The sequence below is a fragment of the Notechis scutatus genome, chromosome 9 (assembly GCF_049901735.1).
Source record: "Notechis scutatus isolate UNSWTSFEM ecotype Mainland chromosome 9, rNotScu1.2, whole genome shotgun sequence".
Lineage (NCBI taxonomy): Eukaryota > Metazoa > Chordata > Lepidosauria > Squamata > Elapidae > Notechis > Notechis scutatus.
The window spans coordinates 17,752,660-17,778,796 of record NC_142017.1 but is presented as its reverse complement, the minus strand read 5'-3'; the positions used below and the strand labels follow the sequence as shown (position 1 = coordinate 17,778,796).

General features: G+C 41.5%; 1 protein-coding gene across 3 annotated transcripts in view; it reads left to right on the top strand.

The window, feature by feature from the left end:
* The window catches only part of SLC7A6 (solute carrier family 7 member 6), a 48,780-nt gene that overhangs the window by 11,491 nt on the left and 11,152 nt on the right, over positions 1 to 26,137 (top strand). For all 3 annotated transcript variants that reach the window (XM_087971659.1, XM_087971663.1, XM_087971660.1), the window contains exons 2-5: positions 6,753 to 7,323; positions 14,426 to 14,551; positions 21,025 to 21,169; positions 23,362 to 23,485. In XM_087971659.1, the coding sequence (XP_087827785.1) occupies positions 6,795 to 7,323; positions 14,426 to 14,551; positions 21,025 to 21,169; positions 23,362 to 23,485 (924 nt within the window). In that variant the 5' untranslated portion in view covers positions 6,753 to 6,794. The remainder of the gene's footprint in view (positions 1 to 6,752; positions 7,324 to 14,425; positions 14,552 to 21,024; positions 21,170 to 23,361; positions 23,486 to 26,137) is intronic.

Below are 26,137 nucleotides of genomic sequence, written 5' to 3'. Positions count from 1 at the left end.
ATTAAAGTATAAAGTATGTTTACGAGATACAGTATTTATGTAATACATAAAAGCCGGAGCTTTTGTGGTTTGTGATTTACGTGATGTATTACTTCAGTCAACAATGTTACGAAGCTAAATTCAGGATTTCTTTCTCTCTCTCTTTTCAACTTAAGTAAAAGGCTGACCCATTTCCAAGAAACTCAAGATGCTATAAATGGAATATTGTGTTTTGCTTATAGTTTTACTTATATAATAACATTGTGTAGGTTAAGGTGAGAGTGAACTGCTTGTTCAAAATCATCTAGTCAGTTTCATTGCAAGATGCATTCAGTGAAAGAATTCCCAAGAAAGAAGCTGGCATTAAATAATTGATGTACAGTACATGAAGTTCCTTAGGTTGATGCTTCTGGGAACTGAGTCTCAAGTGTTCTGGGAAATCTGCCTTAAAGTATTCCTGTAAAGAAAAAAAACATGTTTGAGTGCTGAAAAGTTTTGGCTTAGGAATGAATTTTTGTCAAACACAAAATATTTGGCTATAAAACAGTGAAAATCTTTGGAAAAACACGAACAACACACATTTCTAGATTTGCTGAGTGATCATTCAGGATAAAAGCAGTATTTGAACAAAGTTCTTGTTTCGTCTATGTTTCTGATTAATAACCTAACGATTCCTTCAGGTAGTGGATTATTTGGCTCACAAAGGAAATACAGATTTTAATATAGATATTTGTCTTTCCTCCCCCAGTTTCTGAGCCTCAGATTTGAAGGTTAATATACTCTTCCATCCATTAAACTATCTCATGGCTAAAGTCTGAAAAATAAGAAGGAAACCAGAAGTAAAATAAACTGTAACAAGAAACAGATGAACTGTCAAGCACTATTACTTAGAATTGGGGAAGGGGGGGTTATTTATTTATATTCAGCAGGGAGTTTAATCACTATTATTACCGCCATACTTTGAACAAACTTACTTAAATCAGGTTGTTCCCTAGTGAAGAAGGTTTTGCTATATAATAACAGAATAACAGAGTTGGAAGGGACCTTGGAGATCTTCTAGTCCACCCCCCGCCCAAGCAGGAGACTCTATATCATTCTGGACAAATGGCTGTCCAGTCTTTGCTTGAAAACCTCCAGTGTTGCAACACCCACAGCTTCTGAAGTCAAACCGTCCTACTGGTTAATTGTTCTCACTGTCAGAAAATTTCTCCTTTGTTCTAGGTTGCTCCTTAATAAGTTTCCATCCATTGTTTCTTATCTTGGCTTCTGGTTCTTTGGAGAACAAATTGACCCCCTCTTCTTTGAGGCAGCACCCCCAAATATTGGATCACTGCTATTGTGTCACCCTAGTCCTTTTTTTTTTTTTTACTAGACTACACATACATAATTCCTGTAAATGCTCTTCATACGTTTTAGCCTCCAGCTCCCTAATCATCTTTGTTCCTCTTCTCTGCACTGTTTCCAGAGTCTCAACATCTTTTTTATATTGTGGCGACCAAAACCAGATGCAATATTCCAAGTGTGGTCTTACCAAGGACCTTATAACGCTTTGTGTGATCTTGATTCTATCCCTATGTTAATGCAGCCTAGGATTGCACTGGTTGGGGGGATGGGCTTTTTAATAGCAATTGTCAACACTCTACAGGAAGAGAATGTTTTTCTGGTCAGCTAAAACAAGGCTAGGAAACAGATTCAGTAGTGCTTAGTACTGAGGTGGTGAAGATGTTAAATAAGAACAGCTTGCCTTCAGAAGATGTGGGAGCTTCCTCACTGGAAGCTTTCAAGAAGAGATTGGACTGCCACCTGTCAGAAATAGTGTAAGGTCATCTACTTGGGCGGGGGGGTTGGACTAGATGACCTACAAGGTCCCTTCCAACTTTGTTAATCTGTTAAAGTTTGTGCTCTTGGTAAGATTGACAGTTGAAGAAGCCCATGACCTGTTATGTTATTTCATTGCGTTGCGTATAAATTAACTGTGTCCTTAATAAAATAAGCATTTTTACTGATACAATTAATTTTATTTACATATTGTATATAAATCATGTTCCTCTGTTTCAGTTACTTAAAATGTAAATATTAAAAAAGTTTGAAGTGCCAATTGGGCTAAAGGTAAAGAAAAATACACCCCTGAGTTAAGTTTGTGCCTGCCTGCCTGGATTTATGCAATTTCCTTGGCAGCCTGGAAGGGATGAGTTATTGTTTTAAACTTCCATTTCCTTGTTTACTCTTTAGCCTGAGCTTACCTGCTCCTGTTCAAACCTGGCACTGCTTAGCTTTGCAACACAACTGAACTCGGCCAGGTATTGTTTCCTGTGGAGACCTAGGTAAACTTCTTGCTCTAATGAACTTGTTTTTGTTGCAATAGAAAAACCCACGACAGGTTATCAATCTGTATAATTTATTGTATTTGTAGTCAACAATGTGTTGGTTGTCTGGAATGTAGCAAAAAGCAAAACACACACACACACACACACAAAAAAAACAAGGTAGGTATTCATGACCTGACTATTTTATGTAGAGTCCTTGGTGCTCTCTGAGTTTTGTTGTTTGCTTGCAGACATTTTATTACCCAACTAAAGAACTTCATCAGTGCAAATGAGTGGGGCTTGCTCCCTGTTTATTATAGCAATAGCATTTGGGCTTAATATCACTTCATAGTGCTTTTACAGCCCTCTATAAGTGGTGTACAGAGTCAGCCTCTTGCCCCCAACGATCTGGGTCCTCATTTTACCCACCACAGAAAGAAGGAAGGCTTGAGCTGGTCAGGATTGAACAGCTGATAGTCAGCAGAATTAGCCTGCAATACTGCATTCTAACCACAAGGAAGAAAGGAGGGAGGGAGGGAGGGAGGGAGGGAGGGAGGGAGGGAGGAAGGAAGGAAGGAAGGAAGGAAGGAAGGAAGGAAGGAAGGAAGGAAGGAAGGGCAATAGCAATAGCACTTAGACTTATATACCGTTTCACAGTGCTTTCCAGCTCTCTCTAAGTGGTTTACAGAGTCAGCCTCTTGCCCTTCCAACAATCTGGGTCCTCATTTTACCCACCTTGGAAGGATGGAAGGATGAGTCAACCTTGAGCCGGTCAGGGTCGAATTCTTGGCAATGAGCAATGCTGCATTCTAACCACCGTGCCACCATGGCAATAGAATAGAATAGAATTTAGATTTCTATATCATTTTATAGGGCTTTTATAGCCCTCTCTAAGCGGTTTATAGAGTCAGCCTCTTGCCCCAACAATCTGGGACCTCATTTTACCCACCTCAGAAGGATGGAAGGCCGAGTCAACCTTGAGCTTGGTGAGCTTCGATCTGCCAAATTGCAGGCAGTCGGCAGTCAGCAGAAGTAGCCTGCAATACTGCACTCTAAGCACTGCGCCACATTCTCAACGTATGACCGTAATTGAGCCTAGAATTACACTTGTGAATTGTGCTAGTTGTTAAACAGGTTATCTTGTGATAGACCCAATTTTGCAACATCTCTTTTGCAGCAATCGTTAAGTAAATCACAATATTGTCAAGTGAACCCATTGTCCATAATGGGTGTTTCTGCCAGAAACTGGAAGTAAATGCCATTTTCCAGCCCCCCCCCCCCAAAAAAAGCACCATAAATTGCAGTCCTATGATTGCTGGACTCTGCAAACAGTTTTAAAGGTGGGCCAGTTGCTGAGCACTCAAAAAGCAATTACACAGCTGTGGTGGCATTTTTGGAATTTCAAATCTGCTCATAAGGATCTTTTTTGGGGTCCGTTGTAACTTTGAATTGTTACTAACTAATCAGTCATAAGTCAAGGACTTACAAGCCCTGCCCGTTTTGTTGGGTGTATGGTTTTCTCCATGTCTCTATTTAATGTAGCCTGAAATAAATGGAGAACGCAAAAGAGCTTACGTTGTAGTCAACGAGGGCTGTCAAACTGCAAAGCAACATTCTTAAAATCTGAAATGTAATTAAATAGGTTGTTCGACATGCTTTTTTTTGCTGCCTTTTGCTACTCCAGAACATAGCAACTATGCAGATATGACCAGATAAATTAATTCCTCTCCTGTTGTTTTGTGCATGCATGCTACTATGATTAAGTAAATGTTTTTTTCCCAAATGACAATATTGGCAATGACATTTTTCCCCCTGAGATGATGACTGTGTCAGAAGGAATCATGTAGTTCATGGCTCCTTGAGATGCTTCTGTGTGACATGGTGTTCTTTAGGTCCCATTAATAATGTCTATTCTGATTAGCAATGGCTTTCCAAGTCACTGGATTAGAATTCTTTAACAAAGCATCTCTGAATGAAATTAATGCAGGAATTAAATTCCAAATATCAGCTTCCTAACGAACAACCAACTAAGTAACTAAACATCAGCTGTGGTCTTGGTCAGGTCTTATCTTGAATCAAGCTTTTGCTTGACATAGAAGTTACTCTACCAAAACAATTTATTCAGTTCAATCATGTCCAATTCTCAAGAGACTACCTGGGCAAGTCCCTGCAGTTTTTTTGGCAAGGTTTTTCAGATGTGGTTTGTCATTGCCTCCTTCCTAGGCCTGAGAGAAAGTGACTGGCCCAAGGTCACCCAGCTGGCTTTGTGCTGTGGGAAGTTCCCCCTCCTCGGAAAAATGAAATATTTTGAGAAAAAAAGGCAGGCTAAAATATTTTACTTAAAGGAAAAATGAAAACATCTTAAGGGAAGCAGAAACCAGCCCCAGTTTCCCTGACCCCCAAGCAGAAACTGAGGAGGCCAGCTTTTAGAAAGACAGATTTGGTAATCCATTCAGAAAAACTGGGTCAAGACAGAAACTCAGATAAGCAATAAATCAGAGGTTGACAAAATTAGCTCAGACAGACAAATTTGCACTTCCTCTTTTGCCTATAGAGCCAGCTATGACCCCTACGTAACTTCTACATGTCCCCCCCATAGGAATCCAGAAGGTATAAAAACCCACCCATGCTAAACTCCATTTTGTCAGCTGCATCAGAACCACAAACCCTGGTGGTTTTGTTCATCAATAAATGGACCTTTCATTCCAATCAGCCTCCATTTTATTTCCAGTGTCTTTCTCCCATCTTGGAACTGAACCAGTTGGATTTTCCTTCCAACAGTACCTTAGGTGGGACTGGAACTCACAGTCTCCCAGTCTCTAGTCAGATGTCTTCCCCTCCACACTAGAGCTGGCTATGACTACTTGTAATTATATTATTTTTCTAATATAAAATTCTCTTTATTTTGCATGATCTGGATGACTGAGAAACTCCATAGACACTGTCCAGCCCCATCATTTTAAATCAAAGGCTTGATTGCAGTCCTTACAGGAAGCTACAGATAAACACACACACACACATGTGGCGTTACTAGCTTACTTGTCCATGCTTATTAGCAGAGGTGGCATTCAGCAGGTTCTGACCAGTTCTGGAGAACCGGTAGTGGAATTTTGAGTAGTTCGGAGAACCAGCCAATCCCACCTCTGACTGGCCCCACCAACCCCATCTATTTTCTGCCTCCCATTGAGTCCCAGCTGATCAGCTGGGTCTTCTTTGGTTGCCTTGCACAGGAGAATGGAGCTGGAAAGCAGGTTAGTGGGGTGGTGAGGGAATGGGGATTTTGCAGTATCCTTCCCCTGCCACGTACACCAAGCCACACCCACAGAACCAGTAGTAAAACTTTTTTTGACTTCCACTGCTTATTAGCTATGTCATATTAGGGCTGAATAGTTCATTCTTTACACTAGCTGAGTTCACACATTATACAAAGTCATAATGAGACCAATGAGACTGTTGCTTGCAGAGCTGTTTGTGTGGATGCACAAACTGTGGCTTTCGACTGGTTTAGTGTGATAGGAGAACATATTCTGCATGCGTTGAAGTAAGCTTGGGTCCTGACATCAGGCAAACCTCTGTGTAGAGGTGGTCCATTTTGACAGTGGACGCCTGCATGCCAACCAGATTCTCAGAACGTTCTATGCTGTGAGTGGGAAATCAAAGGAATGCTTATTTAACATGCATTTAAATCATAGCTCACTAGCCAGATCTCACGCATGTATTTATTATTAACTTTGATCCAGAAGTAGATCTATTGAAATGGTTTGTTCCCAGGAGAGAAAACTTTTAAGTACACCACCTTCATAAAAACTCTACAACTTTAAGGCTCCCTGAACATTTATGTAGCTTTTAGACATCTTGAAAATTGATGCAAGCTTTGGCGTGAAGAATTCCTGAATAATTACAAGAATGAATGCACACAATAATATGTATATTCCATTTTGCTTCATTTCTTACAGTTAAAATATCATAGGAAAAACGAGTCTCCCTCTAATACAATGTTTGTCAACTTTGGCACCTTTAAGACTTCAACTCCCCAAATGAGTTATGCTAAGCTGGCTGGAGAATTCTGGGAGTTGAAGTCCACATGTCTAAGTTGTTAAAGGTTGAGGAACCTGGCTGTGAACAATACTTCACTGGAATACTTGAGCAATGTTTTAGTCGCAGCTGAATTTCACCTTTCACATTAGGAACTTGTGTACTGAGAAGCTGTCAGGCAGGCTGCAAGGAGGAGTCAAAGCAGGGAATTAGCCTTGAGTCCTTGCGCAGCCACAAGAGATGTACACCTACCTCAGCTTCCCCACCCCCGAGATCCATGAAGCTTTAACTGCTTACTCCCTGGAGAAAGAAAGCAGTCTTGGAAGATTCTTGTAATACAGGAAGAAGTCAATAAAGCTGCTGACTCAAGCTATTCATGAGCGGCTCTAATTGAACCTGACATCGTATGTCTAAATCTTGCTTTCTTTTTAGTTTGACATCGGCGTTGGCAGAGGGCCCATTGTGGGTGTCACCATGGAGAAGAAGGAAAACTTTCCACCTCTTAACTCCTTGAATGAGTACCAGCCAATCGGGACAGCTGATAAAACTGACCAGAGCAGCAACGCTAAAACGAATGGTGGAAACCAAAGAACCATGCAGCTGAAAAAAGAAATCTCTCTTCTTAACGGCATCTGCCTTATCGTAGGAAATATGATTGGATCCGGGATATTTGTTTCTCCCAAAGGAGTGCTTAACTACAGTTTGTCCTATGGATTATCCCTAGTCATCTGGGCCCTGGGGGGGATGTTTTCCGTGATCGGAGCTCTTTGCTACGCTGAACTGGGCACCACGATCACCAAATCGGGAGCCAGTTATGCATATATCTTGGAGGCCTTCGGCGGCTTCATTGCCTTTATACGTCTGTGGACATCATTGTTGATCATTGAACCAACCAGCCAGGCTATCATCGCCATAACCTTTGCCAACTATATTGTGCAGCCGGTCTTCCCTTCTTGCCAGCCTCCGTACATTGCTTGCCGTCTTATCGCCGCTGCTTGTGTATGTGAGTATTCCCCACAGATCCTCAGGCCTGAATTTGCTTCCGTCAGAGCTGGGGGTGGGTGGGGGAAGGAGGGTCAGAAATAGACCTCCTGTGCTGTTGGTCTACCGTGCTTTTAAAAATGGGGTTTGCTTAGCGCGGAACAGGGTGGATCATGATTTAAATCACTAGTAAAAAGGCTTGATTTAAATCATAATTTTTAAAGAACAACTGTCACCTCTATCCTGCAGTAGCTCCTCCTCTGACCATTGTGGATTCCCCAGCAGTCCCATTCCCTTTAATGGGACAGCTGGTGATGCGACAGGAACACAACAAGGTGAGGGATGCTGCCATGATGGATCTGAAGTGGTAGATGCTCTTTAGACGCAAGGACTCGTTCCTGCTGGTAGTTAGAATCTTTAATATCGTTATTTGCAAACAAAATGAAGGTTTCCTATTTAGCTTGCAGAGCTTGGATTCACGGAATGAGTTTACCAAAAATGTAAATATTGCAGAATATATACAACCTCAGGCTACATAACTGAGCTCCATTTCATGCTGAGTAAACTAAATTATGAATGTATCTTAAATAGAAAACTATCTTTAGATAGATTTTTTTACTCCAAAAGCATTTTATTAAAATAAAATAGATAAAAATTTAAAAAAAAATCCGATTTAAATCAAAACTATTTGATATAAATAAAAAAAAGATCCGATTTTTAAAAAAATCATTGATTTTTATACACCCTGGCACAGAAGCAGAGCTCATATGATAGAAATACAAGAAATACCCTTGTTTTCGCCCAGAAAAAGGTGAAAGGCAAGTGTCCACTATGGTTCTACTGAACTGAGGGACAAGTCCACCCTTCAGAAGCTCAAGATGGCATCTTCTGGAGTAAACTCAAACCAGAATCAACCATAGAATTCCATGATTGACTATGGATTTTGGTCTCCTAAATGCTTGTCCAATGCCTTGGACTACTACACTACATTGCCTCTCCAAGATTCAGTTGTTATGGCTTGAAAAGACAGATTTAAAATTATCCTGACATGTTTTTTTTTTTTTTTTCTGGAGAAACATGCACACAAATAGCTTTCTAAAGGTAAAGGTTCCCCTTGCCCATATGTGCTGGTCATTGCCGGCTCCAGGGGACAGTGCTCATCTCTGTTACAAAGCTGAAGAGCCAGCGCTGTCCGAAGACGTCTCCGTGGTCTTGTGGCCAGCATGACTAAACGCCGAAGGCACACGGAGTGCTGTTACCTTCCCACCAAAGTGGTCCCTATTCTCCTACTTGCATTTTTACATGCTTTCAAACTGCTAAGTTGGCTTTCTACACAGCGTAACAATTGTGAGACATTTGTTAAGTGAATTTTACCCCATTTTAAGAACTTTCTGGCCACAGTTCTAAGTGAATCATGGCCTGTGATGCCCCAAAGGGGTGTGACACAAAGGCAACACAGTCAGATAATCAGTAGGAGTCCCTTTATTAGTTCCAACTTTGCCCCCAGTGTCCCGGTTAGCTTCTGGCTGGAGAAAAACTCTCCCAGGAACAGCCTTTGGCTGCAGAGAATCAAGTCCAAAACATGGTCAACAAAAACTGTAACTATAAGTCCAATCAAGACAAAATGAGGTAATTAGCCCGGCAGGGCAAGAGAAGGAATTCCAGGCGTGAAGGAACGGCAGTAATTCAACCTGGTTGGGGTTGGCAATGCAGATAACCAAAGTCAACACAAGATAAACTCACGTTTGTTCCCAGCAGACGCTGTGTTCAGCTTGCATCTCTTTCAAACTCTCTTCCTAAGTTTGCCTAAGGAAGGGAATCAGGGCCCTTTCCTCCCTGCATGCCCGAGGATAGTGGTGGCTAACCTTTTCCGGCTCCTGTGCCAATAATTGCATGCACGCTCACTTGTGCTCGCTCACATACCAGCACCCAGAAGGCAATGCATGCTGGGGCCCCCACGCCCCCTGCGCATGCGTGCATGACCCCCCTCATGCGCCACGCGTCTGGGCATGCGTGCGCGATCCCCCTCGTGTTGCCATGCACCTTCGCATGTGTGCATGATTCCCCCTCATGTGCTGTGCATCTGTGCATGTGTGTGCTATCCTCCTTGTGCACCACGCACCTTTGTGCATGCGCCTGCAATTCCCCCTTGCACACAGTGCGTCTCCGAGCATGTGCGCACCCCTCCCACACACACCCCTCCACCCCCTGCGCATGCACGCCAAATACCCGACAATCAGCTGTTGGGTGGCAGCACACGCACACATGCGCAGTGGGGCTCTTCCGGGCGACCTCTCGTGTGCCGGGGGAAATGGCTCTGCTTGCCACTTCCAGCATGTGTGGCAAAGGTTCGTCAACATGGCCCTAGGATGAAGAGAGGATGGGCCTGGGTCTTCCTCTGGATTCCCTCTCCCTTGTTCTATCTCTCCCCTGCTCTGCCCAGCCGGACTTTGCCCTTCCCCAGTTTCCTCCACAGCCAACAGAGCCACACTCCCATTCCCTGTCAACTGCTTGTCTTCCTCCTCGGATTCAGACTCCGACAGGGGCAGGACACTGTTAAGTTGGTCATCCCATTGTTAAGTGAGTCCAACTTCCCCGCTTAAGCAGCTTAAGGGGCTGCAGACATGAAATTGCACACTTCAAAGCTCCTTTTTAAATGAAAAAAGAAGGCACCAAGGAGCCATAGGTTTCCTGTTGTTACAAACTTGACTGAAGGCAGGATAATCGGAAGTCGTCCCAGATGGATAAGTTTCATCTGGTGGCCATCCCACGGAAGCCTTTCTCTGTGGCAGAGTTTCTCAACTTTAGCCACTTGAAAATGTGTGAATTCCAACTCCCATGCTTGGCTGGGGAACTCTGGGAGTTGAAATCCACACATCTTAAAATAGTTCAGGTTGAGAAACTGGTCTATGGATTTCCTCCATGCTACAGTGATCACCTCCAAGAATCCCAAAGGCCTCAAATCTTGTAAGCATCTGTTACAAATATTTCTTCTTTCAGATCTTCCCTATAAAATGTTCAAAGTTTGGTTTGTTTTTCATTTCTCTCTCTCTCTCCTCCCTTCCTCCCTCTCTCCCTCTCTCTCTCCTCTCTCTCTTTCTCTCCCTCCCTCCCTCTCTTCTCTCTCCCTCCCTCCCTCTCTCCCTCTCTCTCACCGAGAATGTGTTTTTACACTGTTTTGATTTATTGTTTCCACGATTGCATTGGAATAGCTGTTGTTTTTATTTAACACTTCACAATTCAACTCTATGGGAATCCTATGGAAATATATTAGTTAAGCCGGTGCTTCTCAGAAGGGATCAAAGGAAAACAGACTTACTAATTGGAAACTTAAAAGAAAAATATTGAGACATTCTAGAGAAGAGGGCGAAGCTTGTTTGTGACTGCTGAGCCAAGAGACCTACTCCTTATAGATGAGTACAATAATATGTCAGAGTATTAATCATCATGGGTGGATAATCTTAGGGTGTGTTAAAGACCTTTTCATTCATGGTAATAAGTGACCTCAGAAGCTTGGGTTACAGCTGCAATAGATGGAAACTTTATGCAACAGCCACTAGACAGAATACCCTGTGAGTCTATGGAGGATTTCATCACATTTGTGTTTACCGAGCATTTTCATAAATTGGGTTCTGACAAGATACTGAGTTGAGTTTGGTGGGTTGATTTGCCGTGGGAGAAGAGAAACAACTTCTAGTAGTTAAGTAGCTTTTGAAAAGGTTACTAAGTTGGGGTGCCCTTTGAAACGGATAAAAGTCCAAATGCTGAAAAGCAAACTGAAAAGCAGGCGGGGGTCAAATTGTTTTCCAAAGCACCAGGGGGCAGGTCAAGAAACAATAACCAAAGAGAGAAGCAACCTGGAATAGCATAGCATAGAATAGGATTCTTTATTGGCCAAGTGTGATTGGACACACAAGGAGTTTATCTTTGGTGCAAATGCTCTCGGTGTACATAAAAGAAAAGATACATTCCTCAAGAGTCAAGAATCATCAGGTACAACACTTAATAATAGTCATAGGGAACAATAAGCTATCAAATCGTAATAGGAAGCAGTCAATATAAATCATAAGGATACAAGCGACAAAGTTACAGTCATACAGTCACAAGTGGGAGCGGATGGATGAAAGGAAGGATGAGAAGATTAATAGTAATAGTAGTGTGCAGACTTTGTAAATAGTTGGACAGTGTTGAGGGAATTATTTGTTTAGCTGAGTGATGGGTTCGGGGAAAAACTGTCCTTGTGCCTAGTTGTTCTGTTGTGCAGTGCTCTATAGCGTCATTTTGAGGGTAGAAATTGTGGGTGCTCCATCACTGGAGGTTTTTAAGAAGAATCTAGACAGTCACTTGTCTGAAATTGTATAGGGTCTCCTGCTTGATTAAGGGGCTGGACTAGAAGACCTCCAAGGTCCCTTATAGCTCTATTCTATTCTAAATTCTATACATGTAGGAGAGGAAGAGACAGAGCCTGAGTGCGGAGTCAAGAAAGGAATTAGTATGGAGTCATTATGTTCCCACAAGCAATTCCAGGTCCAGCCCCCCCCCCCCCAACTTGAATTCCATTAAGTCTTATTGGATGCCAATCTACTTCTGAGCCTTAGTTGACTTGATGTTTCTGCATAGGATTGAGTAATATATCTTCTTAACTAGAACTTAACACGTGGTCCTGATTCCTTGTGCCTGGCAATAAACTACTAAGTCTTATTCACATAATCTTTAACTGAGCAAAACGGCGCATCACAGGAAAATAATTTTTGAAACCATAGACTTCAAAGGGACTTCAGAATGTGTCCAACATCCAGGATTCCATGGGACTGTCATTTAGCAAGTTTCATAAAACATTTTATGAGATAAACATTGCCACAAAGCACTTTATGACGCAATGCAAAACGTTGCGAAACTCCTCCTGTGCTGTTGGTTGACTGTGCAATACAGTTCAGTATGGGCTGTTTTTCAAGGCAGAGACATCTTCAAATGTATCCCAGATTTCCAAGTTGAAGGCAGGATATCAGAAGTTCTGGCATTGTTGAAGGCCTTGAGAAATCTGGTAAAGAAATATCTTTCATCAGGGCATGGGTTAGCTAGTACTAAGAACTAACTACTAGATCTTAGTACTTAGAACTAGTACTTAGTACTTAGAACTAAGGAGAAATTATCCTGGACAGAACAATTAATCTGTGGAAGAACTTGCCTTCAAAAGTTGTGGGTCAACTTTCAACATCACTGGAGGCTTTCAAGGAGAAACTGGACAAGCCATTTGTCTGAAAAGATATAGATTCTCCTGCTCGAGCAGAGGGTTGGACTGGATGATCTACAAAGTCCCTTCCAACTCTGTTATTCTAGCACAGGGATGTCAAACCCTTGTCGTCACAGAGTCACCATGTGACGTATCGCGACTTTCCCCCCCCTCTTCGCTAAACGGGGCGTGGCCAGCAGGTGATGCATCTGGCCTGCGGGCCGCAAGTTTGACACCCCTGTTGTAGCATATCTTAAAATTACTAAGATTGAGAAACACTGAATTAGAGCATAAAGAAAATCTGGGAAGGAAGAAGGGAAAACTAAGAGATATTCAGAAGGAGCTTAGGGGCACATTTCCCAACCAGCAAATTTCATAAAAAGACACGAGTTTTCATGAGCTACAAACCATCAAAGGCATCAGTTTGTTGGGCAGAAAAGATGCTCCCAGATTCCTTCTGACTTTTGGCTGTCACAGACTAACATGCCTGCCCTTCTGTAATGCTAGAAATAGTCCTGATTTTTCACACAGGTAGTTCTCAATTTACACCGGTTCATTTAGCGACTGTCCAAAATTACAACGGCAACTGAAAAAAAGGACCGTTTTCACAGTTACTTTTTCAGCATCGCCATGATCATGTGACCAAAAGGCAGATGCTTGGCAGCTGGTTCATATTTATGACCGTTGCTGCATGTGATAGTTTTTGCAAGCAAAATCAACGGGGAAGTCAGATTTCACTTAACATCTGGGCTACCATCTTATCAACTGCAGTGATTCACTTAACAACCGTGGCAAGAAAGTTCGTAAAATGGGGCAAAAGTCACTTAACAAATGTCTCCCTTAACAATATACATTTTAGGCTCAATTGTGGTCATAAGTCAAGGACTACCCATACTGTTGTTCAGGCCCAAACACCAAAGAAAATGACACTGCTTGATTTTGGCCTAGCATGATATATGTATCTAATTATTGTTATCTCTGAATCATGGTTTATTGCATATAGATGTGACATAGGCTACTATGACTACTTAGCAACCTATAGTTTAATATATAAATCCAACCTGTTTACTCATTTAACCACTTTAGATTTTTATGAGAAACTTCAGAGAGGAAAAATAATATATTTTAGTCTAATGGATTGTACAGTAGAGTTGAACACCTTTTAAAGGTTTTCTTTGGTAAAACTTAGAATATCACTGTGTGATTAAGTATTATTTCTGTAGAATTGGTTTCACATAAAAGATATATTTTAGTAGGAAGTGTCATTAACTGAAACCAAGTTTTTAAAAAAATACATTACTACTGTATGTTTTTTGAAGTGAACCATGCATCTAACTGTATCTTTACTTTCAAAACCAGCTCTACAGCTGAGGAAACATCAGAAAGAAATAGTTCCTGTTAAAATGATTCAAAAATACACTGGAACTAATTCTATTTTTTTCCTATCCTTAGTTTAGATACCATAATTTTCGTTAAAATTAAGACCCTCCAATTGTTTTCATAGCCAAGTGACAGATTTGAGGTGGCATTTCCTATTTTCAACAGAAAGTTGTCGGTAAAAAATAAACATTTGTAAGATGTGGATCGCAAACAAGAATCTGAAAACGAACAATATTTTCCCGTCTTTTGGTACTCTTGCCATAATGTTTGCCTTATGAGGTCCTTCCTGTTTTGCCACTGGAAGTGTTAAAGAGCAAACAAATTGGCTGTCTGCCCCTTTTTAAACCTTATAGTTCTCTTTAACACAACCTTCTTAGCTTGTTTACTAATACGGCATGTTGACTGTTAACTCTAGCATGGAAAAGAACTTCTCACCAGGACTTGCTTTAAAACAACCAACGTCACCATCGCTTTCTAATGCCTTCCTTGCTTCCCTTTTTTTGTCTTGTAGGTCTTCTAACGTTTATAAATTGTGCCTATGTTAAGTGGGGAACAAGGGTGCAGGATGCATTCACCTATGCCAAAGTCATTGCTCTAATTGTCATCATCGTTACAGGAATTGTTAAACTATGCCAGGGTAAGATGAATAGCTGAACATACAGAGGTTTGTATCGATTGTTTTGCATTGACAACCAGTTGGGTTCTAGTGGTTAAAGGCAACAGGTTAGAAACTGGGAGAATGGGAGATCTGGTACTTTTCTTGGGCACGAAGCCAGCAGGAGGGTGGCTTTGGGCCAGTATTTCTTTCTCAGTCCTGGGGAAGGAGGAGAGGGAGAAGGAGAAGGAGGAGAAGGAGAAGGAGAAGAAGAGGAGAAGGAGAAGGAGAAGGAGAAGGAGGAGAAGGAGAAGGAGAAGGAGAAGGAGAAGAAGAAGAAGAAGAAGAAGAAGAAGAAGAAGAAGAAGAAGAAGAAGAAGAAGAAGAAGAAGAAGAAGAAGAAGAAGAAGAAGAAGAAGAAGAAGAAGAAAGAAGACCACCACCACCAACCACTTCCAAACCTTGTAGCAACTTATCCATGTCGTTAATCAGGAGTCAAGACTAACTAAAATAAGAGAATTACTTTGATATAGCGGTGAAGTCATCAGGCTAGAAAACAGGAGACTGGGAATTCTAGTTGTCAGGGCTCCAGTAGTGATCCCCATATAAATCATGAGTCTCTAGCCTGATTTTCATAGCTCAAAAGAAGATTTATTAGGAGAAGACATGCTGGTGCTGCCTGGGTGTAGCCGACTCTGAGACACATCATTCATTTCACCCTTGACCCTGGTCTTCTCCCCACCCCCTGGATATATAATCTCCAATAGGACACATCCATAGCCAAAAGTCATCAATCCAGTAATAATTTTGCGTGCCAGAAACTTTGGTCGCCTAAAAATTATCTATGAAAGCATTTAAGGAATGTACTACTTCCCCCCTCCCTTTCTGCTGCCAACTCTTAAAAGACCAGAGAAATATTTTATGAGTTGACAATAGTCTTGCCTTAGGTGCAAGTCCAGCTGGGTGACCTTGGGCTACTAGTCCTTCTCTCTTAGCCATAAGAAGTTGACAATGGCAAACAATTCTGAAAACCGTTGCCAAGAAAACTGCAGGGGACTAGTCTAGGCAAATACCAGAAGTCAACATTGCCTAGAATACAAAACAATAAAGATAAAAATTGAGCAGCAAAACCGTATATTGCAGAAGCATCCATTTGGATTATTTTTAATCAGAAGGTATAACACTTGTTGATCCCCTCATTAGCTAGGCTGATCCAAGAAGATATGTTAAAGCAGTGGTCCGCAATCTTTGCACCTTGGTGGACCTGCTGGTGGTGGTGGGGAGAGGGGAACCAGGCCGTGTGAGCATCCGACCGGCGCGCAGCTCAACTTGCACAAGTTGAGCTGCGTGCACATTCATGCCAGCGCGACGCTCATTGAGTTGAGTTACATGGCCCGGTTACAAGTAGACCAGTGGTGGGATTCAAAAAATGTTACTACTGGATTGGTGGGTGTGGCTTGGTGGGTGTGGCAGGGGAAGGATATGGTAAAATCCCCATTCCCTCCCCACCCCACTAACCTGCTTTCCAGCTCCATTCTCCTGTGCAGGGCAACAAAAGAAGACCCAGCCAATCAGCTGGGACTCAGGAAGCAGAGAATAGATGGGGGCAGGGCCTGTCAGAGGTGGGATTTACTGGTTCGCTGAACTACTCAAAATTTCTGTTACCGGTTCTCCAGAACTGATCAGAACCTGCTGAATACCACCTCTGAAATAGACTGTGGCCCAGTAGTAGTGGGTCACGGCCCAGAGATGGGGGACACCTGTGTTAAAAGAGTTCCTTGATGTGAACAATTTCCCTTTATGAAAAATAGATCTGTTCCTCTGAATGAATGAATGGATAGGCGTGAATGAGATACTGTGATATAAGCTGAACTGGAACTGAAAGGTTTAGCAATATTTTCAACAGATTTAACGGAGAGAAAAGCTCTCATTGAGCTACAGCATTAATCCGCTTAGCAATGCATGGATTTATGCTATACCCAACAAATATTTTAAGAACATTCGCTATTTATTTGCACTTAGCACTGCCAAGCTCTTCCACAATTCATTTTTCTCTTATCCCCCTTTTAAACATTTTTTTAGTTGCGTGTATACTGTTGTTTTGGGGAAATGCTCCCTGCGTCTGATTAAAAAGAACTGTAATCCACAAAAGCTTACCGTATTCCATAGTAAGTTGGTTACCTTTAATCCTTGACTTATGACCATAATGAAACCCAGAATTGCTCTGATATGTAAGTCAGTGCATAAATAGGATTGCCAACAGGATCGCCAACGTCCGATGACGGATATGGCAAAACAAGAAGAAGTAAGTCAGTGCACCCATGTTACAGACCCAATTTTATGACAATTTTTTTTGTGGTGGTCCTAAAACATGCTGCAGTCATTAAGCAAACCCATAGACCACAATGGGCTTTTTTTTTTGCCAGGAACTGGAAGCAAATGCTGGAAGTAAATGTTCCTAAAATCACAAAAAATAGTCATTTGGCCACAGGATGCTGCCAACAGTTGTAAAGCCAGTCTGTTGCCAAGCACCCCAAATGCAGTCATGTGACGAGGAGGGTAGCTGTCAAAACCTTGAATCCGGGGTGTTTGGAGGAGGTCCGTCACAACTTGGGATGGTTGTTAAGCAACTATTCATTAATTGAAGAGGATCTGCACAATGTGGTCTTCCTGCTGGGAGCTACCGAGCCCCTAGCTAAGACTGCGAGGCTTGGAGAGCCCCCAATAACCAGAGAAAGACAAGTAGCAAGGGAAAGCTCTTAATAGGCTTAATTGAACTTCTGGGCATTCAGCCAAGAGCACTTCACACCTCGTAAAAGTGCTGCAAGCTAGATAAACAATCCACTCAGCGCTTGTAAGGGAGAGCCATTGAGAAAATCAGATAATATAGCCACTAGCCTCTGAGGGGATTAATTCCCATATAATAAGGATCACGTAACTCCACTAAGACTCCAAGATCCCTCTCACAGTCACGGCTATTAAGCCTGGTTACACCCAGTCTTTTATTTAAGTATTAAATGCACAAAATAATAAACAACTTTTTGGTATATTATCTTTTTTTTAAGGTAATTAGAGCAAAGAAGCAACGTTGAGTTGGCCACACCCACCCAGTCACATGACAACCTAGATATGCCCACCCAATATGCCCACTTGGTCACATGACCACAGAGCCACGCCCACCCCAGCCAGTCATTAGAGCAGAGAGCCCCTTGCTAAAAAATTGGAAGCCCACCCCTGGATAAAATGACCACTCCTTCGGACTATGTTTACAACCTAACTTGAATCTGTGAACAAGGTATATGTGGTCACTAACTTCTTGATGCATATATTTAAACAAACCCTTGTGAAAGGTGTCATCTTGAGCTGAAATTTTTCTGGGGGAAAGAAGGCTCTCTGAGAAACCAGCTTACCCTGCACCCCACCCACATGGTAGAAGGGGCCTTCTGTAGACCCTGCCAATCAAGGAATTTTAACTGGTGAGGTCCAGGAGGAGAGGGTTTTCTGCTATGGCTCCTCCCCTCCAGAACAACTTGCCCCCCCGTCAGATCTGTTCCCATTCTTTTGGCCTCCAAAATGCCTTGAAGACAAGGCTGTGCCAACTAGCCTGAGTTCCTAATGGGGATGTGGCCAATTGGAAATGGCTGATGGAGTGGAGAACACCCCACTTCTTCCCTGTGCTCACTTTGTTCCCTCCCTCTCCCTCCTGCTTAAGTTTAGTTTTATTTAAAATTTAAGACCTTTATTGTTTTAATGTTTTATATTGCATTTTATTCAACATCTGTAAGCCAGCTAGAGTCTACCAACCTACCTACCTTCCTTCATTCATTCATTCCACCTTCCTTCCTTCCTTCCACCTTCCTTCCTTCTTTCCTTTTCCTTCCTTCCACCTTTCTTTCTTTCTTTCCTTTCTTCCTTCTTTCCTTCCTTCCTTCCACCTTCTTTCTTTCCTTCTTTTCACCTTCCTTCCTTCTTTCTTTCTTCTTTCCTTCCCTCCTTCCTTCCATCTTTCTTTCTTTCTTTCTTTCTTTCTTTCTTTCTTTCTTTCTTTCTTTCTTTCTTTCTTTCTTTTTCTTTTTCTTTCTTTCTTTCTCTCTCTCTCTCTCTCTCTCTCTCTCTCTCTCTCTCTTTCTCTCTCTCTCTCTCTCTCTCTCTCCTTCTTCCTCCTTTCCTTCCTTCCTTCTTCCCATAATGAAGCAATTCTGAGTGATTAATATATTTCTCAGAGTCTAAATGAAGGCTTCACATGTATCTGGATCGACAAATCAATTTCTTTCAAGTTTGGGAACTTTATAATAAAGCTGTGACTTCTATATGGCTTTTCAAGTCTTGTAGAGTCACTTATGGGTTTACTTTATTGTATATGGTAGATTATGTCTTGTTCAAAGTTCTCTGCAATGGGTGTTCATGTAGGTGAGAGCCTGTTATCAACTCATCCAGTTAATACCACATTTCATTTGATCCAGAAATGTGTAATGTACTTAAATTATATTACTGTTTGAATATAATTTGGCCTATAAACCAATAATGGGAATGACCTTAAAAAGCTGTTTTGGTAACCTTTGTATGCTTATTGCTGACAAGGTTGCTTGTGTTTTGAAGCCAAGGTCTCTGAGTCTCTTTCCTTTAGTCATACTTCGTGTTTTTCCTTTGTTATTTGTCTATTGTTCAGTTTCGGCCACCTGGCCTCGCTAATCTGTTTTTCTTCTGAGCTGCAGTATCTGAGCTGTTGTAGGTTTATCACGATATTCAGTTTAAAATTCTTTATTCCTGTTTGGCTTGGAAATTTCAATCACACACTAGGACGAGAAAATAGGAAGTCTGTACTTCCATTGTGCTGAAAATGCGTTTATACCTTCTGTGTATTGTTTATTCACCAGTGGGGGCCACGAAGAGTCATGCATTATCATAATAAGGCATGTGTATCCTTTCTCATATTATGTTAGCCACCATCCTTTCTTCCTTAGCAGGCAAGATGTGGAAATGGATTTAAGGTGATTTACATTGTTTTGTGTTCATCACTTTAAATATTGCAGAGAATTCTAGATAAGCAACTTTGCAGTTTGTTTTCTTAAGTGCCACTGAATAAAAACAACTGCTGGTTGTATTTTTTTTTTTTAATTTAAACTTTATCCACTGTTCAAAAACAAATCAAACCCAAACAGCCACAACTTGGAAAGATAGTGTGTGCGTGCTGAAAAATGAAGAGTGGGCATGGTTTAGTAAAATGACACTCCTTTCAATATAGCTGAGATTAAAGGTGAATTTACAGCTTTAACACTGAGCTTGTGTCCCTTTCTTTGTTCAACATCCAGTTGGATGAAGTTTCAAGAAAGATTTGAAGCCACTATTGTAAGGTGTTTTGATGAATGATTGAAGGAACTAAATAATTCTAGTCTAACACAGAGAAGTACTAGAGGTGATAGGATAGCAGTCTTCCAGTACTTGAAGGGCTGTCACAGAGAAGAAGGGGTCATCCAAAGCACCCAAAGGTGAGACAAGAAGTAATGGGTGGAAGGTAGTTAAAGAGAGATCCAACTTAGAACTAAGGAAAAATTTCCTGACAGTAGGAACAATTAACCAGTGGAACAGCTTGCCTCCAGAGGTTATAGATGCCCATCACTGGAGGTTTTCAAGAAGAGATTGGACAACCAGAATGGTGTAGGTTCTCCTGCTTAAGCAGGGAGTTGGATTAGAAGACCTCCAAGTTCTGTTCCAACTCTATTAGTCTGTAATATATGTTCTAAATGTATTGCCTGATTATGAATTGGGAATTTTTACCATTCATTACCATCTCATAAGGCAAGAACAGTAATAGTTGCTCTAGTAATGGACAATTTGATCTCATTGGAGTAGCTTCAAAACTATTTCCCAGGGGATGAGACTAAATAAGGAAAATAAGAGTAAACCTGGATGGCTCCATGTACTTTTGAAACAATTTTTACCCTAATATTGGCTATTTAATATATGTTTGGTCTAAAAAGTTAGATTATTTCAATACAGACCTCAAATAAGGGAGTTAGCATCTGAATGAGAAGACTTCTACAATCCTAGCACTAATAGGGACATTTGAGACATGAATCTGAAATTAAGACACTGACTCTAACACCCCCTGTTCTAGATTAAAGCAAAGAGGAATTATTTTTTTGCATTTCCAAAAAAAGAGAGAAATGACTTTATTTTAAATGGGTGCTTAAAGAACAGGCGTTTTGAATTTCTTGGAATTGCTGAGAGCATAGATGTCTTTGAGTTGAAGTTTATGGAATCAAGTTTCGACAGCAATCTGTTTTTGCTGATTGCTATGATTTAATATGGAATCTTGCTACATTTCTGGTGGGATTAACCAATGCTTGTCAGATTCAGCAACCTTGTGAGATCATACTAGGTATTGTCTTATTATAGATATCAGAGGTTCTGTACAGTTGATGTTTTCCTTATTATGTTGTTCTAAACCAACTACTTCGTTTTGTATGTTTCCAAGGTTGCATTTATTTGTCTGTTTTTCCTTTCATATTCAGGATACTCAGAACATTTTCAGGACTCTTTTGAGGGGTCTTCTTGGAACCTCGGAGGGATTTCTCTTGCACTTTATTCTGCCTTGTTCTCATACTCAGGTTGGGACACTCTGAATTTTGTAACTGAAGAAATAAAAAACCCAGAAAGGTAAGAGGCTTCTTGGGGCATTTATTTTTTAACAACAAATTAAAAACCCTCACCAAGTTTAAAGACCCTCACCTAGTTTTCAACTGACAAAGGAGTTTGATCCCATAAATGAAGGAAGCAGTTTGCATTAATATCAGTATCTTTGAATCCTGCAAAAATAAGAGGAAAAGGACTCTAAAAAATATACATGGAAGAATGGATGGAAAGCACAGAAGGAGCTCCAACCATTGTCAGGATCTTCTCATTTTTTCTGAATAAAAGCAGGACTGGCATTGTGAAGGCTTGGAAGCACCAAATCCCTTGCTAATTAGTACAATCTTGATGTTTTGGACATAGATGAAGGAAACTGTTTTAGGGCTGGACCAGACTTCCAGTCAAATAGGAGTAAAGCATGGGGAAGCACTGGGCTGAACCCATGTAGTCTGGAGGAGAAATTGGAATGTTCTAAAATTCTCAGAAGAGTTCCATTTCCTAAACAATGGCATCTGAACCTCCCTTGTAGACTTCAGTTTGGCTTTCATACTTTAGAACCATAGAATCATTGACTTGGAAGGGGCATTTAGAGGCTATCTAATCAAACCAGAGCAGGATCTATTAGAACTTTACTGACAGTTGACCATCCATCCTGTTGAAGATGTCCAGGGAAGGGAAGTTCACCACTGCATGTGTCACCCTGTCCAAGCAGGAGAACTTATACAATCTCAGACAAGTGGCTGGCCTCCCAGTGATGGAGCACCCATGTTTTCTGGTGGCCAGCTGTTCCACTGGTAAATTGTCCTCACTGCTAGGAAGTTTCTCCTTAATCCCAGGTTGCTTCTCTCCTTGATTGGTTTCCAACCAATGTTTCTTGTCCTGCCTTCGGGTGCTTTAGAGAATAATTTGACCCCCTCTTCTTTGTGGCAGCCCCTCAAAATACTGAAATACTGCTATCATGTCGCCCCTAATTCTTCTTTTCTTTAGACTAGCCGGACCCAAATCCTGCAGCCATTCTTCATATGCTTTAGTCTCCAGGCCTTCAATCATCTTAGTTTGATCTTCTCTGAACTTTTTCCAAAGTCTCAACATCTATTTTGTAGTAAGGGGACCAAAATTAGTTGCAATATTCAGATCATTGAAGCATTCTCATCAGAGGTGGGTATTCAGCAGGTTCTGACCAGTTCTGGAGAACCAGTAGCGGACATTTTGAGTAGTTTGGAGAACCAGCCAATCCCACCTCTGACTGGCCCTGTCCCCATCTATTCTTTGCCTCCCAAATCCCAGCTGATTAGCTGGGTCTTCTTTGATTGCCCTGCACAGGAGAATGGAGCTGGAAAGCAGGTTAGTGGGGTGGGGAGGGAATGGGGATTTTGCAGCATCCTTCCCCTGCCACGCCCACCAAGCCACGTTCAGAGAACCAGTAGTAAAAAAAACCTTTGAATCCCACCACTGATTCTCATAAGGCTTGGTCTCCAGACCCTTCACCGTCTTCCTAGTCTCCTCTCAACTTGCTCTAATTTTTTGTGGTCTTTTTTGAATTCACGTATCCCTAATACCACATTTAGATTTGACATTATGTATTACAGCCTTCCATGTCTGAAATGCTGCTCCATAGAAACGTATCATGTTTTGGAGGGAGACGTTTTAATCTAATTTTTTGTTGTTGATGATATATTGACTTTTGAGGGGGTCCTTAAGTGCTCCCTGAGCTTGGTTATTTTCTTGCAAACATTTCATTACCCAAACTGGGTAACACCATCAGTGCTTCTAGCTTCTAGCACGGATGACGTTACCTAGTTGGGTAATGTAACATCTGCAAGAAAACCAGCCAGCCTCAGAGAGGTTGGACTTTTCAACCCCGTGAAATATTCTCCTTTTTCGCAATGTTGACTTTTCATATGCGGTGACTGGGAAGGAATACAGACTTCTGAGTTCCTGATTTGATCCTCCCATCATGTGAATCTCTGCTGTGCTATAATCAGTACACATTTACAACCTCTGGAACAGATGGGGTGCCAGGATAATGTAAATAAAGCACTTTTTGAAAAACCTAATGTGCTTTAATGCCTTTCTTAAACTTTCACATGGTTCTATAAACACTGCAAATATGAACAGACGTTATTCCAGGTTTCAAGCAGGGGTTTGTCAGAGAGGAGGGGGAAAAGGGTTCCTAGCGATTCATACTGAAGTGTTTTCTTTCTGTTTTATTTGACCAGGAATTTGCCTCTTGCTATTGCTATTTCTATGCCGATTGTGACAATTATCTACATCTTGACCAATATAGCTTACTATACAGTGCTGGATATTAATGCTATACTTTCTAGCGATGCCGTTGCAGTGGTAAGTCTGGCTGTACGATTTTATTTTATTTATTTTGTTAGATTCGGCTCTTGAGTCCCTGCTTCCACCTGAACAATTTGATATTGGAATTATGGTTTCAATGACCTCATTTCTATTTCCCCCCCCCCCCAGTTGTTAATAGCTCGATAACTGTTTAACTTTTCCGCTTGAAAGAAAAGGGAAGGCCGAGTTATGCCTTTTATCCCCGAGTGATTTGGCAGTCATTCAAGTTTAGAAATATTGTTGGAGCTTCCTATACCTGGTGACTAATTGGTGAAATTGCATTTCCTCTGGATTTGATGTTAATCAGGAGACTGAGTTGAAATTTGTACTAAACTAAGTGAAGATTTATTGGATTAAATCCTCAGCTACCCTTAGCTGTGATTTTAACTGAAAGCCCTTTTAATTACCAAAGGAGAAAAATGCAATTAATGTAACTTGGATGCTATCCTCTCCACAGGTGATTCTGCCTGAGAGGCTGGTGAACTGGGCCTACTTTCCTAACACTTCAGGGTAGCTTAGTGATCCTAGGACCTAAACATGTGACTAAAATTGCAGTGAAATGAGGAGTATTTCTGCTTTTAGCAGGTTGTAAGTGATATCTGTGGGTTCGTTGCGGAGGGGCCCTCATACAGAGCAAAAATGAACATTTCACATTTCATTTTAGACTCATGGAGCTAGAAGGGACCCTGGAGGGCTTCTAGCCTGACCCCGATTGAGCACAAAGTAAAGCAGTACAAAAAAATAATGCTGAGCAATTACAGATAGTCTTCACTTAAATGGTTGCTTAGCAACCATTTAAAGTGATATTGACCACCAAAAAGGGGGTATGACGCAATTTTGAAATTCTGATGAGTGCATGCATAACACAAACACACATACACAAAGATATATGATTGCATTTTGGCTGCTTGGCAACTGAATGACTTTTACAGTCACTTAAGGACTGCAATTATTTACAGCAATTCCGGGCTGAATTACCATTGTAAATCAAGAACTACCTGTAAAACAAGGGTACTTCTCCAATCAGTCACAAACATTTGTTAAAATTGGAGACAATTTAAGTGAAGTTTAGTGAGAATCTTTAGAAGAAGCTATATGTGTCATTTTCTATTTTAGTTGCATCATTTTTCACACTCATACAGATTACAGATTAACAGAGTTGGAAAGGATCTTGTAGGTCATCTAGTCCAACCCCCCTCTCCCCACCTAAGCAAAAGACCCTACACAATTTCTGACATACAGGCCATTCATTCCACCAATGGACTATCATTTTCCTGTTCTTATTTTAACTTCTGAATTCCTTCCGTTTTTAAGGATAAAACTCTTTAGAGGCCCGCTTGTTTTTCTCTGTTCAAAACCTGTAAATATTTTTTTTCATGCACTATTAAATTACAAGCTGAAACTGGAAATGAGATGAGCAAGATTTCACTTGCTTGCGTTGTGTTTATTTGGTTGAGAAACCTTGGCCAAGCTTAGAGCAGAAACAAATAAGCCAAACAATTTCAGTGTATAAGTTACCACAACTTACCCACAACTTCTGAAGGCAACTCATTCCATCAGTTAATTGTTCTCACTATCGGGACATTTTTGAGGAGTATTTCTGTCTTCGTGTTAAAGGGCTCAGTGGCTAAGACGCTGAGCTTGTCGATCAGAAAGGTCAACAGTTCGGTGGTTCGAATCCCTAGCGCCGCGTCACGGAGTGAGCTTCCCATTCCTTGTCCCAGCTTCTGCCAACCTAGCAGTTCGAAAGCATGTTAAAAAAATGCAAGTAGGAAAATAGGGACCCCTTTGGTGGGAAGGTAACAGTGTTCCGTGCGCCTTCGGTGTTTAGTCATGTTGGCTACTACATGACGTCTTCGGACCGTGCTGGCTCTTTGGCTTTGTAGCAGAGATGACCACCGCCCTCTAGAGCCAGAAACAACTAGCCCATATGTGCGAGGGGAACCTTTACCTTTACCTTTGCCTTCGTGTTAGCCAAGTTGGAAGTAGTATGAAGAATCATAGGACTGTAAGGGACCTCCAAGGTCTTCTAGCCCAAACTTTTGCTCAAGGCATGAACCTTAAATCATCCCAGTCAAATGATTATCCAATCTTTTCTTGAAAACCTCCAGCAATGGAGCATCCACAACTTGAGGCATGCTATTCCACTAGTTAATTGTTCTCATTGTCAGGAAATTCCTCCTTATTTCCAGGTTGGCTTTCTCTTTGATGTCCTTCAATCCATTACTTCTTATCCTGCCCTCAGTTGCCTTGGAGATCAAATACTGGAAGATCACCATCATGTGATGCCTTAGTCCTTCTCTTCATTAGGCTGGGAAATTCCCAGTTGCTGCAATTGTTCATCCTACAGTCACCACCGTGAAAATGTGAATAGCAATAGCACTTAGACTTATATGCCACTTCGCAGTGTTTTAACAGCCGTCTCTAAGCAGTTTACAAAGTCAGCCTCTTGCCCCCAACGATCTGGGTCCTCATTTTGCCCACCTCCAAAGGACGGAAGGCTGAGTCAACCTTGAGCCAGTCAGGATCGAACTCTTGGCAATGAGCAGTGAGTTAGCCTGCAATGCTGCATTCTAACTACTGCGCCACCATGGCAATAGAATAGAATTTAGACTTATATACCACTTCACAATGCTTTTTAGCTCTCTC